Source organism: Pristiophorus japonicus, chromosome 1, assembly GCF_044704955.1.
Source record: "Pristiophorus japonicus isolate sPriJap1 chromosome 1, sPriJap1.hap1, whole genome shotgun sequence".
NCBI classification, from domain to species: domain Eukaryota; kingdom Metazoa; phylum Chordata; class Chondrichthyes; family Pristiophoridae; genus Pristiophorus; species Pristiophorus japonicus.
In genome coordinates, this window is record NC_091977.1 from 480,484,331 (window position 1) to 480,505,286 (window position 20,956).

Genomic DNA, 20,956 nt, shown 5'->3' on the forward strand with positions numbered 1-20,956 from the left:
AAAGAGGTAGCAGCAGAGATAGTCCCGCAGATTGGAAGATAGCAAACATAACCCCGCTATATAAGAAAGGTGGAAGAGAAAAAATGGGGAACGTTTATCCATTTAGCCTGACATCAGTCGTAGGCAAAATGCGAGAATCTATTATTAGGGACGTGGTAACCGGGCACTTAGACAATCATAATATGATTAGGCAGAATCAACATGGTTTTATGAAAGGGAAATCATGTTTGACAAATCTGCTCAAGAGTTTTCTAAAGTTGTAACTATTGGGATGGATGAGAGGGAACCAGGAGATGTAGTGTATTTGGATTTTCAAAAAGCATTCAATAAGGTGCCACACAAGAGGTTATTACACAAAATTAGGACTCATGGATTGGGGGTAATATATTAGCATGGATTGAGGACTGGTTAATGGACAGAAAACAGAGAATAGGAATAAACAGGACTTTTTTGGGTTGGCAGGCTATAACTGAATATGGCAAGGACCAGTACTTGGGCCTCAGCTATTTACAATCTATATTAATGATTTAAATGAAGGGACTGAGTGTAATGTATCCAAGTTTGCTGATGACACAAAGTTAGGTGGGAAAGTAAGCTGTGAGGAGGATGCAAAGAGGCTTGAGAGAGATATAGACAGGTTGTCTGAGTGGGCAAGGACAGGGCAAATAGAATACAATATGGGGAAGTGTGAAGTTATCCACTTTGGTAGGAAAAACAATAAAGCAGAATATTTTTTGAATACTGCGAGACTGAGAAATGTTTGCATTCAGAGGGACCTGGATGTTCTTGCGCGTGAATCACAGAAGGTTAACATGCAGGTGCAGCAAGCAATTAGGAAAGCAAATGGTATCTAAGTTTTTGTTACAAAGGGATTAGAGTACAAGAGAAAAGACATCTTACTACAATTATACAGGGCATTGGTGAGGCCACATCTGGAGTACTGTGTACAGTTCTGGTACACAGTCTTAGAGGGAGTGCAATGAAGGTTCACGAAGACTGATTCCTGGGATGAGGGGATTGCCCTATGATGAGAGATTGAGTAGACTGGGCCTATATTCCCTAGAGTATAGAAGAATGAGGTGTGAAGTAATTGAAATACATAAAATTCTTAAGGGGTTTGACAGAGTTAATACTGAGAAAATGTTTTCCCAGGCTGGGGAATCTAGAACACAGGGCCAGAGTCTCAGAATAAAGAGATCGGCCATTTAGGACTGAGATAAGGAGAAATTTCTTCACTCAAAAGAGTTGTGAATCTTTGGAATTCTCTACCCCAGAGAGCTGTGGATGCTCAGACATTGAGTATATTCAAGACAGGTTGATAAATATTTGGGAACTAAGGGAATTAAGGGACATAGGGACAGTGCGGGAAGATGGAGTTGAAGTAGAAGATCAGCCATGATCATATTGAATGGCGGAGCAGACTCGAAGGGCCAAATGGCCGACTCCGGCTCCTATTTCTTCTGTTATGTTCTTATATAATGAAGTCATTATGGCGCTCTGTTTTAACTGGAGCTCTTTCATTGGGTATTTTTAATGTTATGGGCTCCGAAATATCTAATGTACTAATTCGGCCTATGCATTTAGCAAACCAAGCTGCACCTTTATAACAGGAAAATATATTTAGGTATTAAACACATTTGGAAATCAGAAGAAATTTCTTTCAAAGTCAAGTACAGATGGAGGGGCCATTCGGCCCATCTAGTTCGTCCTCCTTTACGATTTCCCATCACAGCATCTAATTTTCTCTTGAATTACTTATGTGTTGTTCGCCACTCGCCCACCTCGAACCCATTCCAGGTACCAATCACTCTCTGAAGTGTTTTCTGACATCAAAAAGGAAACAAAGGAAAGAACCTGCATTTAAATTGCGCCTTATATTGGACCTTAGGACGTCCCAAAGCACTTTACAGCCAATTAACTACTTTAAAACGTGGCAGCCAATTTGTACACAGCAAGGACCCACAAACAGCAATGAAATTAAAGAGCAGATAATCTTCTAATGTTGTTGATTGAGGAATAAATATTGGCCACGACACCAGGCAAACTCCCCTGCTCTTCTTCAAATAGTGCTATTACTGTGCTGAGAGAGCAGATGGGGCCTTGGTTTAACATCCCATCCAAAGGACGGCACCTCCAACCGTGCGGCATTCCCTCAGCAATGTACTGGAATGTCAGCCCGAGTTATGTGCTCAAATCTCTGGAGTTGGTTTTGAACCCACAATTGAACGACTAAGAGGCGGAGTGCTACCAATTGAGCCATGGCTGTGACCAAAGTACAGAATAAAAGATGGTCCCGGACATGGAGGTGACACCACAAGTTTAAAGTCAGAAGCTTTCGACACATGCAGAAAGGGAGAGACCGTATCACAATCAGAACAATCTAAACTTTCCCCTACCCCATTGTTTAGTTCTCTTGCTCTGACCTTGCTCTTCAAGCAAGCTCATAGGCTGCGCGCAGCTGCCAAAAAATGCCACCAGACCTCCTGTCACGAGAGAAAGACAGAAAGAAAGCTGTATCCTGTTTGACCAGGACTTCCATTATCCTGTATACATAACATACAGAAGACGCAGAAGAAAGTTAACTCAAACTCACCCAGAGTATAATCACTGAAAAGCTGTGGGAACCTAGGGTGGAACTTTCATCATCTGCAGTTTTAGAGGTGACCCTTTTTTGGGAGAATGGAAATTGGCCCACAATCGAAGGTCCCCAAATTTTGGTTTATTATACATGGTACAGCAATATCCTCCACATTTTGGGCTCAATTTTCTCTAAAGCTGTTTTTTGGCGTACTTGAAAAGTTACGCTCATTTTTTGGGGGCCCCATAGTACGCCAAAAGAAATCTTCCATGTTATATAGAAACATAGACACATAGAAAATAGGTGCAGGAGTAGGCCATTCGGCCCTTCGAGCCTGAACCGCCATTCAATGAGTTCATGGCTGAACATGCAACCTCAGTACCCCATTCCTGCTTTCTCGCCATACCCCTTGATCCCCCTAGTAGTAAGGACAACATCTAACTCCTTTTTGAATATATTTGGTGAATTTGCCTCAACAACTTTCTGTGGTAGAGAATTCCACAGGTTCACCACTCTCTGGGTGAAGAAGTTTCTCCTCATCTCGGTCCTAAATGGCTTACACTTTATCCTTAGACTGTGACCCCGGTTCTGGACTTCCCCAATTTTGGGAACATTCTTCCTACATCTAACCTGTCTAAACCCGTCAGAATTTTAAACGTTTCGATGAGATCCCCTCTCATTCTTTTGAACTCCAGTGAATACAAGCCCAGTTGATCCAGTCTTTCTTGATAGGTCAGTCCCGCCATCCCGGGAATCAGTCTGGTGAACCTTCGCTGCACTCCCTCAATAGCAAGAATGTCCTTCCTCAAGTTAGGAGACCAAAACTGCACACAATACTCCAGGTGTGGCCTCACCAAGGCCCTGTACAACTGTAGTAACACCTCCCTGCCCCTGTACTCAAATCCCCTCGCTATGAAGGCCAACATGCCATTTGCTTTCTTCACCGCCTGCTGTACCTGCATGCCAACTTTCAGTGACTGATGTACCATGACACCCAGGTTTCGTTGCACCTCCCCTTTTCCTAATGTTTCCCCGTTTGATTTCTTTATTTTGGCACCGCCTAGCCTGTCCTTTAGTTTTGGGGGTGGAGTCTTGATCTGCGCCAAAAACATCGGATTGCGATGGTAACCAGGGACACAATGCGGGCTGAGGCTGGAAAGTTAAACATACAGCCAGCTCACAACCTGCACATGCACATTAAAATACATTGTAGCAACTTACGAAGCACAAGCACATTACAGCAACTTACCAAGCACATTAAACATTCCAGCAACTTACCTCTATTAAATATTAAAGTCCCCTCCCGATGCCAGTCCTGGTACCCGCACCTATCCCCCATCGAATGGCCTCCTCCCTCCCGGTCCCCACACTTATCCCAGGCTGAATGGCCTCCCGGTCCCGGTCCCCGCACTTAACTATAACCGAAAGGATTCTCCCCCCGCCCACTCTCTCTTACCCCTCCTGCTGCTGCTGTCCGGGCATCTGCTGTGCTGATTTACTTACCTGCGCAGATTTCCTTAACTTACCAGAAGGTTTTTCTAGAGGCCACAAATGCCGACCTAAGAAGAACTGGAATAACTCTGAGCTGGCCAAACTCGCCTAACTAGCCAGAATTAGCGCGGGTGGCAGGTTATGCCCCCTTTGACTGAAAAAAAAATGAACCTAAAAAAATTGTAAATAACTGAGTTACACTGGTGCAAATTGATTGGGGAAACTTGTATTTTTTTTAAAAAATAGGCCAAAAAAAGTGACCTGCGCCAAAAAACGGCGCAAATCACTGGGGAAAATTGAGCCCATAATTTATAACGCAAACATTGAACTTCAATATTCCTTGGGCTGTGGGATTGATTTACAGATGATGGCAGGAGATTGATATCAGCGGAGGTGCAACAAATTTACATCTCATGCAAGATTTTCTCAAGCAAAAGCTGCAGCAGATTATTGGAGTGCAGATAGCAAAACAAGAACAGACACTTTGTCCCATCAAGGCCACTTCGCCCACATACTCTGTACAATCGACCCTATCATGGACTCTACCCCACCCATTTAATCTCTTTCCACTGACCCTGTACACTCTATCATATTATGAAGTTCTATCGCTCCCATTTAATCTTCTCCTATAGACTCTATACAATCTACCCCATCATGGACTCTACCCCATCCATTTAACCTCCTCCACAGAACCTGTACACTCTACACTGACATGGATTCTACCACACCCATTTAATCTCCTCCCACGGACAGCTGACCATTGCTGAGCCAACACAAGCAACAAACCCATGAACGAGCTGTGATCAGAACTCTCGCCCAGACACCACTCATAACCTACTTCTCCTCAATTAACGCATATAATAATACAATATTTATGTACCAAATTAAGATTAAAAGTTGATTGGTAGTTAGAATTTGTATTTACGTAGTGCCTCATCACCATCATCATAGGCAGTCCCTTAGATTCGAGGACGACTTGCTTCCACTCTAAAAGTGAGTTCTCAGGTGACTGAAGAGTCCAATGCTGGACCTACAGTCTCTGTCACAAGTGGGACAGACAGTGGTTGAAGGAAAGGGTGGGGGGGGGGGGGGGAAGCCTGGGCTGACGCACGCTCCTTCCACTGTCTACGCTTGGTTTCTGCTTGTTCTCAGCGATGGAACTCGTGGTGCTCAGCGCCCTCCCAGATGCTATTCCTCCAATTTGGGCGGTCGTGGGCCAAGGATTCCCAGGAGTCAGTGGAGATGTTGCACTTTATCAAGGAGGCTTTGAAGGACAGAGGCTTTGAGGGTGTCCTTGAAGCGTTTCCTCTGGCCACTTGGGGCTCACTTGCTGTGTCGAAGCTCCGCGTGGAGCGCTTGCTTTGGGAGTCTCGTGTTGGGTATGCAGACAATGTGGCCCGCCCAACGGAGCTGATCAAGCGTGATCAATGTTTCGATGCTGGGGATATTGGCTTGAGCGTGAACACGTACGTGATGCATCTGTTCTGCCAATGGATTTGAAGGATCTTGCGGAGGCAGTGCTGGTGGTACTTCTCCAGCATTTTGATGTGTCTGCTGTATATAGTCCACATCTCTGAGCCATATAGGAGGGCGGGTATCACTACTGCCCTGTAGACCATGAGCTTGGTGCTGGATTTGAGCTCCTGGTCTTCAAACACGCTCTTCCTCAGGTGACCGAAGGCTGCATGGGTGCACTGAAGGCGGTATTGGATCTCGTCGTCAATGTCAGCTCTTGCTGACAGTCGGCTCCCGAGGTATGGAAAATGGTCCACATTGTTCAAGGGCTTGTCGTGGATTTTGATAACCGGGGTGGAGGGGGCAGTGCTGTGTGGCGGGATCAGGTTGGTAGAGGACCTTTGTCTTACGGATGTTTAGCGTAAGGCCCATGCTCTCATACACCTCGGTGAAGGTGTTGACGATGGTTTGGAGTTCGGCCTCCGAGTGTGCGCAGACACCAGAGGATGGGACGACCTTGGATCTGGCCTGGAGGCGGCGGAGGTTGAACAGATTCCCATCGGTTCTATAATTTATCTGCACTCCAGCAGGGAGCGAGCTAAGGGATCACATTACTCAGTTAAGTCCCAAAGCATTCTACATTCAACTTAACTTCACCGAAGGACAGTGATTGCTATTCTGTATACAGACGCAAAGTCCAATTAGCATACAAGGTCCCACAAATAGCAATGGATAATGACCAGTTCATCTATTTATGGACTTGGTTGAGGGAGCAATGTTTAACAATAAATGTAAAACAATATTTGATGCAGATTCAAAGAATCATAGAAATTTACAGCACAAAAAGGAGGCTATTCAGCCCATCACGTCCGTGCTGGCTGACAAAGAGTTATCCAGCCAAGTCCCACTTTCCAGCTCTTCATCTGTAGCCTTGTTGGTTACAGCACTTCAAGTGCATATCCAAGTGCTTTTTAAATGCCATGAGGATTTCTGCCTCTACCACCCTTTCAGCCAGTGAGTTCCAGACCCCCACCGCCCTCTGGGTGAAACAATTTCTTCTCAAATCCCTCTAAACCGCCTACAAATTACTTTAAATCTATGCCCTCGAGTTATTGACCCCTCTACTAAGGGAAATATGTCCTTCCAATGCACTCTACCTAGGCCACTGATGGCAATGAAGCACTGACCACACTTGATCAGCTCCGCTGGGCAGGCGACACTGTTCGCAGGCCAGACACGAGACTCCCAAAGCAAGCGCTCTACTCGGAACTCCTTCACGGCAAACGAGCCAAAGGTGGGCAGAGGAAATGTTACAAGGACACCCTCAAAGCCTCCCTGATAAAATGCAACATCCCCACTGACACCTGGGAGTCCCTGCCAAAGACCGCACGAAGTGGAGGAAGTGCATCCGGGAGGGCGCCGAGCACCTCGAGTCTCATTGCCGAGAGCATGCAGAAATCAAGCGCAGGCAGCGGAAAGATCATGAGGCAAACTAGTCTCACCCACCCTTTCCCTCTACGACTATCTGCCCCACCTGTGACAAGGACTGTGGTTCTTGTATTGGGCTGTTCAACCACCTAAGGACTCATGTTTAGAGTGGAAGCAAGTCTTTCTCAATTCCGAGGGACTGCCTATGATGATGGCCTCGGCCATTCAATTTTATACATCTCAATAAGGTCTCCCTCCTTGTCCCCCCATCCCTCAGCCTCCTCTGTTCCAAAGAAAACAATCCCAGTCTATCCAATCTTTCCTGATAACTAAAATTCTCCAGTCCAGGCGACAGCCTTGTAAATCTCCTCTGTACCTTCTCGAGTGCAATCACATCTTTCCTGTAATGTGGTGACCAGAACAGCATGCAGTACTGTGGCCTAACTAGTGTTTCATACGGTTCAAGCTTAAGCCCCCTGCTCTTATATTCTATGCCCCGGCTAAGGAAGGAAACTATCCCGTATGCCTTTTTAACCACCTTATCTACCTATCCTGCTACCTTCAGGAATCTGTGGACATGCATTCCAAGGTCCCTCTGTTCCTCTACACTTCAAAGTTCCCTACCATTTACTGTGTGTTCCCTTGCCTTGTTAGCCCTCCCCAAATGCATTACCCCACACTTCTCCGGACTGAATTCCATTTGCCACTGTTCTACCCACCTGACCAATCCATTGATATCTTCTTGCAGTCTACAGCTTTCTTCATTATGCACCACACGGCCAATTTTTGTATCATCTGCAAACTTAACATACCCCCTACATTCAAGTCTAAATCATTGACAGACTGTAAGTGAAGGGGTAGATTTTGACTTTTTGCAGAAGTGTTAAACAAGTGACAGTGAGTCGGCAGCTCATTTTATATCTCTCCTGATTTTTATTTCCACTATCTCCTGTTTTACACTATCGTACAAGGTCAAAGATCTACCCCCTTGTCCTTTAATTCATCCATTTTTCCAACATTTTCTTTGAGTAGTCATAGGATTCTGCTGTTCCAAAACTGGATTACTGCTGATTCCCCTCTCCCTCTCTCCACATGTGGCTTATCTTTCGATCACTACATTCCTGTTCTGTGCCATTATCTTCCCAAAACTGCTTTCGGTGTCAGCCGTGGCTCAGTGGTAGCACTCTCACCTCCGAGTCAGAAGGCTCGGGTTCAAATCCCACTCCAGAGGCTTGAGCGCAAGAATCTAGGCTGATATCTCAGTGTCGTACTGATGAGGAGTGCTGCACTGTCAGAGGTACCGTCTTTCAGATGAGATATTAAACTGAGGTCCTGTCTACATTCTCAGGTGGACGTAAAAGATTCCACAGCACTATTTGAAGAGAGTTCTCCACGTGTCATTTATCTCTCAACCAACATCACCAAAACAGCTTATTTGGTCATTATGATTTGTGGGAGCTTGCAAATTTTCTACGAAATTTCCTACATTCTAACAATGATTATATTTCAGAAGTACTTCATTGGTTGTGAGCATTTTGGAATGTGGTGAGGATGTGAAAGGCGCTATATAAATGCAAGTTTTTTTGTCTTTCCCTTTAAAACAAAATCTTTCGAAGACCTCTGCTTAACCTTACTCCAACCCTCCTCCCGTTTATTTCTGTTTTTATTTCCATGTTAATGGTATTTTTTGTTGAAACATTGAGCGCTGATACTACCAGAACAGGCTTGCACATGTCACTGGTCACAACACAGCACAGCAACAATCAGCAGAGGCCCACGTTTTTTTTAAAACACAGTCTTATTTCCATGACAAATTTCCATGCGTTTCTTTTTTCCTTTTCTCCACTCCAATCCCGAGGGTGCTGGTTCTTGCTGAGGTGCAGTTCTGTGAACGTTGACCAATCTCCAGTACCAAGTAGCTACTCTTTATGGGTGGATCGGGATAGCAAGTGGGGGAGGTTGCTCAACCACAGGTTTGCATCACAGCCCAGCCTGTCCCTCTCTTTCACCAGCATCCTTCCACCAGGGATTGCTTGATAATGATTAAGAATGCGATGGTACTAGACGAACAACTCAGAGGATGAGAGTTCAAATCCCATCATGGCAAATTGCAAAACTAAATTTAATAAGTCTGGTATGTATGGGATGACCCCAGAAAAATAATGAAAGCTGTTAGATTGCCTAAAAATCCAAATGGTTCATTAATGTACTTCACGGAAGGGAACTACCTACCCGGTCTGACCGACATATGACTCCAGTTTCAGTATATGTGGTTGACTCTTAATGACCTCTGAAATGACCTGTAAGACTCACCATCGACTTAGGGCAACAAGAGATAGGCAAAAAATACAAAACCCACATTCAAAGAACAAATTAAAAAACCAAGAAAAGGTTTCCATTTCCAAACTCATGGTTCCAGCAGCAAATTGTAGGCCCCCACCTCCCCCACAATTGCCCCAACTGAGATTAGCTAACTCATGTCAGCCGTGACTCAGTTGGTAGCACACTCGCCTGAGAGTCCCACTTGAGACTTGTGCACATAAATCTCGGCTGACACTCCAGTGCAGTACTGAGGAGTGCTGCAGAGTCGGAGGAGATGTTAAACTAGTCTGCCATCTCAGATGGACGTAAAAGATCCTATGGCACTACTTTGAAGAGCAGGGGAGTGAGCCCTCGTCTCCTCAGCAATATTTATCCCTCAGTCAAAGTCACTACAACACTGTCTGGGTTATCACATTGCTGTTTGAGGGAGCTTGCTGTTCGCAACTTGGCTGTCGTGCTTCCTACATTGCAACAGTAATTATACTTCATAAAGTATTTCATTGGCTGAAAAGCGCTTTGGGATGTCTGGTGGTCGCAAGTCTTTCTTTTCAAGTCCCTGGGGCTTAAACCTGCGATGTTGTAGTACACATAGCTTAAAAATGCTCCCATAAGAAATAGAAACAGGAGTAGGCCATACGGCCCCTCAAGCCTGCTCCGCCATTCAATAAGATCATGGCTGATCCGATCATGGACTCAGCTCCACTTCCACGCCTGCTCCCCCTAACCCCTTATCACTCAAGAAACTGTCTATTTCTGTCTTAAATTTATTCAATGTCCCAGCTTCCACAGCTCTCTGAGGCAGCGAATTCCACAGATTTACAACCCAGAGAAGAAATTCCTCCTCATCTGTTTTAAATGGGCGGCCCCTTATTCTAAGATCATGCCCTATAGTTCTAGTCTCCCCCATCAGTGGAAACATCCTCTCTGCATCTACCTTGTCAAGCCCCCTTGTAATCTTATACGTTTTGATAAAATCACCTCTCATTCTTCTAAATTCCAATGAGTCGAGGCTTAACCTCCTCAATCTTTCCTCATACGTCAACCCCCTCATCCCCAGAATCAACCGAGTGAACCTTCTCTGAACTGCTTCCAAAGCAAGTATATCCTTTCGTAAATATGGAAACCAAAACTGCACGCAGTATTCCAGGTGTAGCCTCACCAATAACTTGTATAGCTATAGCAAGACTTTCCTGCTTTTCTACTCCATCCTCTTTGCAATAAACGCCAAGATTCCATTGGCCTTCCTGATCACTTGCTGTACCTGCATACTATCCTTTTGTGTTTCATGCACAAATACCTCCAGGTCCCGCTGTACTGCAGCACTTTGCAATCTTTCTCCATTTAAATAATAACTTGCTCTTTGATTTTTTTCTGCCAAAGTGCATGACCTCACATTTTCCAACATTATACTCCATCTGCCAAATTTTTGCCCACTCATTTAGCCTGTCTATGTCCTTTTGCAGATTTTTTTGTGTCCTCCTCACACATTGCTTTTCCTCCCATCTCTATCATCAGCAAATTTGGCTACGTTACACTTGGTCCCTTCTTCCAAGTCGTTAATATAGATTGTAAATAGTTGGGGTCCCAGCACTGATCCCTGCAGCACCCCACGAGTTACTGATTGCCAACCAGAGAATGAATCATTTATCCCTACTCTCTATTTTCTGTTCGTTAGCCAATCCTCTATATTACCCCCAACCCCATGAACTTTTATCTCGTGCAGTCACCCTTTAGGTGGCACCTTGTCAAATGCCTTCTGGAAGTCCAAATACACCACATCTCCTTTATCCACCCTGTTCATTACATCCTCAAAGAACTCCAACAAATTTGTCAAACATGACTTCCCCTTCATAAATCCATGCTGACTCTGCCTGACCGAATTTTGCTTATCCAAATGTCCTGCTACTGCTTCTTTAATAATGGACTCCAATATTTTCCCAACCACAGAAGTTAGACTAACTGGTCTATTGTAGTGTCCTTACATCTTACTATAGAATCACATGAGGCATGTACTGCAGACAAGGTCACTACGTGACCTGAACCTTTATTCCCAGGACCAAGAAGTGCTGACCCTGCGTGGGACCTCCCTTTATATACCTGGATGACCAGGTGAGGAGTGTCTCCCACAAGTTCACCCCCTGTGGTCAAGGTGTGCATTACTCAGGTGTATACAGTGTACAGTGTTGTTACATAAAGGTTAGTGTTGTTACATAAAGGTTACAGTTGTGTGAAGGTTACAAACATGACATCACCTCTCCGCAACATCTTTGGGTCAAAGATTGAGTCTTTCAGGCGGTCGCGCTCTCTCGAGGAGTGCTGCAGTTGGGGCTCTGGTGGTTGGGCCTTGTGATGCATCTCCGTGACCTGAGGTGATTCCAGCCTGTCCGGGCTGGCCGCAGGGACTGTGCATGCTGGTGAATGTCCTTGTTGCTCGTTCACTGGCAGTGGTGTGGGTGACATCTCATGATCTTCCTCAGTGTCCATGCTGAACCTTTTCTTTCCTTGGTCCAGGTGTTTGCGGCATATCTGCCCATTGTTGAGTCTGACCACTATGACCCTATTCCCCTCTTTACCAATTACAGTACCCTCAAGCCACTTGGGTCCCAAAACATGATTGAGAACGAATACAGGGTCATCAACTTCTATGCATCTCCCCACTGAGTTGCGATCATGGCACTCGATTTGGGACTGGCGCTTGCCCTCAACAATTTCTCACAGATCTGGGTGAATGAGGGACAGCCACATTTTAAGCGTGCGTTTCATGAGTAGTTCCTCGGGTGGGACCCCATGAGTGAATGCGGGCGGGACCTATTGGCCAGCAGGAGGCTCAATAGGCGGTATTGAAGGGAGGGTCCTTGAATCCGGAGCATGCCGTTTTATGATTTGAACCGCACGTTCCGCCTGGCCATTGGAAGCCGGCTTGAACGGTGCTGTCCTGACGTGTTTGATACCATTACCCGACATAAACTCCTGGAATTCATAGCTGGTGAAACATGGGCCATTATCGCTAACCAGGATGTCCGGCAAGCCATGGGTCGCAAAGACCGTACGCAGACTCTCCACGGTGATGGATGTTGTGCACGAATTCAATATGATGCACTCGATCCATTTCGAGTATGCATCGACAACAATCAGGAACATTTTTCCCATGAATGGGCCCGCGTAGTCTATGTGAATATGTGACCATGGCCTGGTGGGCCAGGGCCACGGGCTGAGTGGGGCCTCCCTGGGGGCATTTCCCAGCTGAGCACACGTCGTGCACCTGCGAACCCAGTGTTCCAGGTCTGAATCAATTCCCGGCCACCATACATGTGACCAGGCAATGGCCTTCATTAGCACGATGTCTGGGTGCTCGCTGATGAATGCTTCCCTTCCTTTATGGGGCATGACTACCCGGCTGCCCCATAGCAGGCAGTCGGCTTGGATGGAGAGCTCGTCCATCCGTCTGTGAAACGGTCTGACCTCCTTGGAGCACGCTCCGTATGCGGACGCCCAATCCCCAGTCAAGACACATTTCTTTATCGGGGATAGGAGGGGATCTTTGTTGGTCCAGATTTTGATCTGGCGGGCTGTGATGGGGAAGACTGCGATGTCGAAAGCCTCAACGGCCATGACCATCTCAGCGCTTTGCTCCGACGCCCCCTTGGTGGTCGCCAGTGGGAGCCTGCTGAGCACGTCAGCGCAATTTTCGAAGCCTGGCCGGTGCCATATGGTGAAGTCATACGCAGCCAGCGTGAGGGCCCACCGCTGTAAGCGAGCTGACGCATTGGCATTGACAGCCTTGCTGTCGGACAACAGGGATGTTAGCGGTTTGTGGTCCGTTTCTAACTCGAACCTTCTGCCGAAAAGGTACTAGTGCATCTTTTTCACCCCAGAGACACAAGCGAGTGCTTCCTTTCCAACCAGCCCATATCCGCGTTCTGCCTAGGAGAGCGACCTGGAGGCATAAGCCACAGGTTGGAGTTGGCCCTCATCATTACTCTGCTGCAACACACACCCAACCCCATAGGATGATGCATCACACGTTAAAACCAGTTTCTTACAGGGGTTGTACAAGGTCAACAGCTTGTTAGAACAAAGCAGATTCCGCGCCCGATTGAAAGTCCCCCCAAAACCATTCACAACCCTTACGCAGGAGCACGTGTAGCAGCTCCAACAATGTGGTTAAGTTCGGCAGAAAGTTCCCGAAGTAGTTCAATAGTCCCAGAAATTACCGTAACGCCGATATGTTGCCGGGCCTGGGCGCACGACGGATCGCTTCCGTTTTGGATTCAGTAGGCCGGATTCCGTCTGCGGCAACCCTCCTGCCCAAAAACTCGACCTCTGGGGCCAAAAATACACATTTGGACTTCTTTAGTCGCAAGCCTACCTGGTCCAGTCGGCGTAGCACCTCCTCCAGGTTGTGGAGGTGTTCCTCGGTGTCTCGACCCGTGATAAGGATGTCATCTTGGAATATGATTGTTCCAGGGATGGATTTAAGCAAGCTTTCCATGTTCCTCTGGAAGATAGCAGCCGCTGAACGAATGCCAAACGGACACCTGTTGTAAACGAATAGCCCCTTGTGCGTAGTGATGGTGGTCAGAAGATTGGATTCTTTAGCCAGATCCTGAGTAATGTCGGCTGACGTGAGGTCCAACTTGGTGAACAGCTTGCCACCTGCCAGCGTGGCAAAAAGATCCTCCGCTCTCGGAAGCGGGTATTGGTCCTGTAGAGACACTCGGTTGATAGTGGCCTTGTAGTCGCCAGAAATCCTGACCGAGCCATCCACTTTAAGGACAGGAACGATGGGGCTTGCCCAGTTACTGAATTCAACAGGTGAAATTATGCCCTCTCTTAGCAGCCTGTCCAACTCACTCTCAATTCTCTCATGCATCACATACGGCACGGCTCTGGTCTGGAGTCCGGGGTGATGCGTATTACCACTTTGGTGCCCTTAAAGGTCCCGTCACCTGGTTGAAAAAGTGGCTCGAATTTCTGTAGGACCTGTGAGCATGAACTTCACTCCACAGATGAAATGGCGTGCACATGCCCCATTTCCAGTTCATCTTGGCTAGCCAGCTCCTCCCCAAGAGCGCGGGACCATTCCCCGGGACAATCCAGAGTGGCAGCCGGTTCTCCGATCCATTTGTGTGTGACCACCAAGTTTGCACTGCCTTATACTGGGATGATCTCTCTGGTGTACGTCCGTAGCTGCGTGTCAATGTGTTCCAGTTTGCGCCATAGCTTTGAGAGGCCATAGTTTTTCAAATTGTTGGGTACTCATAAGTGACTGGCTGGCTCCTGTGTCTAGTTCCATGCGTACCGGGATGCCTTTTAATAGAACTTTCATCATCATAGGTGGCGTTTTGGTATACGAGCCATGGACATCTGCCATATGAACCCGCTGGACTTCAGCGTCCATATCTTTGTCCCAAGCCTCACCCTGCCTTGCAAACCCCTTGTCTGGTTCCTCTGCCTCGTAAACTAGCCTCGCTACGGGCTTTCTGCACATTCTGGCCAGATGTCCACTGAAGCTACAGTTTCGACAGATAAATTGATGAAACCTACAGGTTTTCGCAGCATGTCTGCCACCGCACCTCCAGCATGAGCTGAGATTGTTGTGAACAAAGAAACTGTTAACAGGCATTCCTCTCTGATTGTCTCTTTGATTACTCCTGAGCACCTCTGTTGCTGAGTGTCAATGGTCCCATCCCGGGACGCATTGTCCCTTGTGATGGCGTGAATTGCCGATTCCCCTGCCATTGTCTCTGTTGCTGGCCCACCCTAGAGCCTGTTGCTGCCTGGGTGGTGTCAAATTGCCCTTGCCTGCCTGCGGAGTTGTGTGTCTTGTTTACAATGTTAACTCCCTGGTCCATCGCCACGTTGGAACCAGGGCTGTGCGCGTAAATTATCTTGGTCTCCTCATGGCCCTGCCATGAAGGTCTGAGCTATCAGCGTTGCCCTTTCCAAAGTCAAGTCCTTGGTCTCAATAAGCTTCCTGAAAATCCCGGCATGACCAATGTCCTCAATGAAGAAATCCCTTAACATCTCCCCCCTGCAGGCGTCTGTGAACTTACAGAGGCTGGCCAAACGCCGAAGGTCCGTAACAAAGTCCGATATGCTTTGTCCCTCCCGACGCCTGTGTATAGAACCGGTGCTGGGCCATGTGTATACTGCTCGCCGGTTTGAGGTGCTCACCGATCAGAGTGCTGAGCTCGTCAAAGGACTTGTCCGCTGGCTTCTCGGGTGCGAGCAGGTCTTTCATCAGCGCATACGTCTTGGATCCACAGCTGGTCAGCCACTTGCCAGCCACTTCCTCTCCCACCCCGTCCTTCGTGACAAAGCTCTGCTGGAGCCTCTCAATGAAATCGTCCCAGTCCTCACCAACACAGTACCGTTCCTCTGTGATACCGGTGGCCATCCTCGTGGGTCGTTGATTCCCGTTTCTCGTCGCCAAATTTAGTGTCCTTGCACCTTACTATAGAATCACACGAGGCATGGACTGCAGACAAGGTCACTACATGACCTGAACCTTTATTCCCAGGACCAAGAAGTGATGACCCTGCGTGGGACTTCCCTTTATATACCTGGATGACCAGGTGAGGAGTGTCTCCCACAAGTTCATCCCCTGTGGTCAAGGTGTGCATTACTCAGGTGTATACAGTGTGCAGTGTTGTTACATAAAGGTTACAGTTATGTGAAGGTTACAAACATGACATCTATTGTTGCCTGCTTTTTGTCACCCTCCTGCGATAGTGTTCAAGGCCACTGCGCAACCAAAGATAGCATCATTTTTAAATTCCAGCATCTCCAGTGGCATTTATTGGGGTTTCTTTTGGTCATTATGATACAATTTAATTTAGCTCATCTCTGGTGGCTCACTGAGTAAATGTACTGCCCAATGAGGTACCTAATCATACAGACCAAGGTCCCCCCACATTGAACCTCCCAATCTGTGCTCATTTAGCTGACCATAGTCAAGGTGGCAGTTGGGGAGCTACAACTGGCCTCAGTGCCCTTGGAGTAGGGCAATGAATTCAGCTGGTGTCCCTGTGAACATTGGGTGAGGAAAAGATGAAGCTGCGATTCCTTGCACAGTCGAAGAGCTTGGTGATATTCAATCTCCAGGATCACATATGAAGAATGGGTGCTTGGGCAAGGAACAAGGGTGGAAGGTAACTGGAGCCCATGGAATTGTATTCCAAGAAGGCACAAAATTTAGAGAGGGGTACTCAAGTTTGAAGTCCCAAATTCAATTCATTGAGCCGTTATTCTCCTCTGTATATAAACGTAAAGAAACACCAGAGATAAATGAACTCAACAGATGGAGCAAATGGACCTACTCTTCCTGAACTATAACAATGATTCCTAAAGTAGAGGGCCCAAAGTATGCACTGGTGGTTTAGTTTAATAGTTGGTTCAGCCATGTTCTTCAGAAGCCACATAAAGAAGATGCACTTACATGAGCTGAAATAAAGCAACCATCCCCACAGTGGGAAGCAACACATGCACCATCGGCGCCGACAGCTGGGAGGGCTTCACACAGGACAGCCCACAATGAGGTTCTCACCGAATGCTGCTCTCTCTCATTTGAAAAACAAACGCCCATGTGACTTGAGCAGGACACGAGAAAACTGCTACAATCCATATGGCAACTGATCAACTCCAGCAACAACTTGCATTTATATAGCACCTTTAACATAATAAAATGTGCCAAGGCACTTCACAGGAGTGTAATCAGACAAAAATTGAAACTGAGCCAAAGAAGGAGATATATGGATGACCAAAAGAGGTAGGTTTTAAGGAGGAGCGAAAGGTGGAAAAGTGAAGAGGTTTGCAGAGGGACTCCAGTCCAACTACGAACAATCCAAGAATATTGCATCCAGTTTTGGGTGCCTTTCTTTCGGAAGGATATCATGGCCATAGAGACAGTGCAGATTTTCATTGGGGCCGATTATCATCTACCTATCACCCTGTACATGCTGAAAGTTCAGGCAGTAACCAATCAATTAAAAAAAACCTACTGCCCATTTGAGGCCAACCTGACTTGATTTTCCAGTGGACCTCAAAATCGGCAGCCAGTGTTCCTGTCCAAAGCAACGAGATAGTGATGTCAGCCTTGGCTCAATGGTAGCACTCTCACCTCTAAATTAGAAAATTGCGTGTTCAAATCCACTCCAGAAATGTGAGCTCATAATCCCGGCTGCACTGTCAGAGGTGCCATCTCAGGTGCATGTAAACGTTCCCATGGCACTATTCAAAGACCACCTGGAGAGTTCGCCTACTGTTCTGTCCAATATTTGCCCCTCAACCAATAACACTAGATTATCTGGTCATTATTTCATTACTGTTTGTAGTATCCTGCTGTGTGCAAATTGCCAGCTGTGTTTTCTACATTACAACAGTGACTGTACTTTAAAAAGTATTTAATTGGTTGTAAAGTGCTTTTGGGCATCCCGAGGTTGTTAAAGGTGCCCTATAACAAGTTGTTCTTCTTACTGCAATGCTATGTAGTTTCCACTTTCCAAACAAGCCATGTGAGAATCCGTATTTGCTTTGAGTCACATGAGTTTTCTAAGCACTACTTGTAAGCACACGCTCCACTTGGCCAGTCCACAGAACTGTACTGATGTTCTGTTTACCATTTACTTAGTTCTAATAGCAGCGGAGTACAAACTCGAGTCTGGAGAACTTCAATTTAACCCTTTCATCAACATATTCCCTTCACACACACACACACACACACACTGGCCAGAGCAGTAAGAAATGGGTTTATGCCTGTGCAACTCCCACCATCCCCTCCACTGAATTCACCATTGTAGTCTTATTATTGTTGGGGGCGGGGGTAGCGGGGGTGGAACACGGAGCAGAATTTATATTCTGCACTTTCTAACATGAACAGAGTCAGCTTTGGTCTGTTTCTCGTGCACCTGCTGGCAGCGGGCAGTGCTGTTAGTAGAGGCCTGAAGTGAGAGCAGGGAGGGGAAAGGTTGAAGCAGTAGTAATGGACGTCTGGGGGCATTGAGCTTGTAAAGGGTGGGGGAGAGCAAGTGCAAAGGTGCAAGGATGGAGACAGGGCTGCCAGAGTTCTAGAGTCACTGGTCCTGGTGTTACCTTAACCTTAAAAGAGCATCCATTACTCAAATAGTTTGCCATTTGATCTTTCCACATTAACCATCCTATGGCATGCAGAGTCAACTTATTTGAAAAAAGTGGCAGCGTTATACTGAGAATCCTATCCCCACCAGGAACTGGTCCTGACAGCCAGAAGGCAGAAGAGATTTTCATCACAGTGTGTATTTGAACCCAGACCCTAGAGGTGAAAGAACTGTACGTTACATTATCCAGTCCTTGCACATACTTTAACCCCTGAAGCACTGATCACCAGTTATTACCCGGTTAGTCCTGAACTCCTCTTAAAAGAAAAATATAGGTGTGTAGAATTAATCCCCAGAAGTCATAAAATAATGCTGCCACATCTGTCTGTATGTCCAAATGCTTTCTCCAAATCTGATCACTGAATGGAATCGTGAAGTAAGTCTCATGTCAAAGCCGGAGCTAAGAGGAACACATGACACGGTTCTCACACCAGATTGCTACATGTGTAGATACATGTGGGATCACCAATAATCACCAATAGCCACCAATAATCACTGCCTAGTCCACAGGTGCAAAATGATCACTTGGGTGAGGTACCCTGGGGCACCCCAGCGCAAGTCAGTGCCTAAAAGAGAGAATTGGGAGCGGGTGGGGCGGGGAAAGACTTTGAGGACATACCTGGACCTCCCGACAGACCAGCACTTTGGCATGGTCTCGCCCAAATATCGTGAGGGAGATGAGGAGCTGTGGGCAAGAGATAAATCTGTGGAAAATAGAAAGACGGCTCGATTCCCTGGAATTTTTTTCAAAAGTCTGATGTGTGATGCCCTTAAAGGGATGCGATTTTGAGGGTTGAATTCCACACAAATGCACAGAGTCAGCGCCTGAGAGTCCGAGGAGTGGCTCCATCCGAGGACCCAACGCAGCCTACTGCTTCAATCCCTGAAACAAAAGGTAATCCCATCCAATCCTCAGACACACCCTACTATGGGGATTGCCGTTTCCAACACAATTCACACATTATATATGTACAGAATTACACCCAAACTAATCACTATAAATAATCCACCGCAACAAAAATAACAGCACCTTCAGGAAATGGTGACACGAATGAAAAGCACAGTTCATTTTATCCCAGTACAACACATTTTAGACAGATCTCAATGTGATTGCAATGCAACCAAATCTAAACCTGGTAGTTTTCAATCACAGATATCATGCATTGGAAACCGATTAGAATTGACAATATATTGGACTGTGGCTGCACCGGTTGCATTGGATCTCGCTCTGACTCCAGAAATACCAAGATGTTTTTTGCTCTCCGAATAAACACATCACCGTAGCCGAGAATGAACCAGTTTAACACATAGTGCGAATCAGTCGGCAACTTGCTCTCCCCCTCTGCATATCACTCCAACTCTTATCAGGCAACTAAAAATATTAAATTGGCCACAAATAAAATACAAGCCCCACTCTACCGAAAAGACATTATATTAAAAAAAAAACTCAATGCACTTTTTGGCCACAGCAAGCCTAAAAGCCGAATTGCATTTAAAAGCCTAATTAAATAAATCATAAATTGGCAAGAACGGAAAGAAGAGACGGAAATCAAAGATATTCTGCAACTCAAACACAGTCAGGCCGGTTTCACACACACATTTATATAAATTAAACCAATAAACATTGTCGAAATTAGCATAAACAGAGATCGCAACCTCTCACCATCGTGCAATAATAATTATCCAGAGAGGAATCGCGTTTACAATTTAATAAGGAAGAAAATAAAAGTAGAATTAAAAGATGAATCTCATCTAGTTGCTTTTGTCACGGTGCAGTGACCATCGATTTATTTTAATATTTGCTTTTTTTTTTGCAGGCGAAAGTAATAGCTGAGACTGGCGGCCCTGGTCTACAGGTGTGCACTCACCTTGGTGAAGTACAGCATCCACAGCTCGTACAGCCTCTCCTTCGAAGCCATTCCTCGGCCGGCAAAAGCTGTGCTTTCTTCGTTTTAGTGATTTATTATTTCCCCTCTCTTCTCTCACACACGCAGTTTTTTCTTGCAACTCTTCATCCCTGCTTTCCTCTTCTCCCCCGTTGTTGCAGAAAAGATTTTTGAATGTGTAATTATTGCCTTGGTGCAAAAAAATTGTGAAGAATTTAGCATCAGTGAAGATTTTATTTCTTCATCCTTTTCTTTTCCAGCAAGCTGGGGTTTCTTCGCTTTGTATTTTAAAATAAAACCTTTTTAATTAAGTTAAAAGTTGCTCCGGTTGAATATTCTTTTTCTCTTTCACACAATGAGCGCTTCCGCCATCTCGGTTCCGGGCTTTCTTTTTTTAATGTTGTTGCTTCTGTTGATTTTTTTTTTGGCTGAATATGTTTGCTCCTCTGTGTGCACGCGGATGGCGGGGCGGCCCTGTGCCGGGGGCGCGCCGACGGTCACAGACCCTAAAATTGCGGGAGGGGAAAGAGAGCGAGGTTTAAGCAGCCACAGGCGCGCTCCGCAATCATTGCCCGGAGTGCGGGCCGGGCGCCTGCGTTCCCAACTCGCGAGGAGAGAGCAAAGTGCGCCCCCGCGCTTCTGGCAGCTGAACGCAAGGG

The 20,956-nt window shown here is 46.4% G+C and overlaps 1 protein-coding gene across 1 annotated transcript in view; it reads right to left on the bottom strand.

Moving 5' to 3' along the window:
* nbeal2 (neurobeachin-like 2) overlaps positions 1-20,956 on the bottom strand; it is a 333,823-nt gene extending 312,867 nt beyond the window's left edge. The window contains exon 1 of the mRNA XM_070894760.1: positions 20,280-20,956. Within this exon, the coding sequence (XP_070750861.1) occupies positions 20,280-20,330 (51 nt within the window). The 5' untranslated portion in view covers positions 20,331-20,956. The remainder of the gene's footprint in view (positions 1-20,279) is intronic.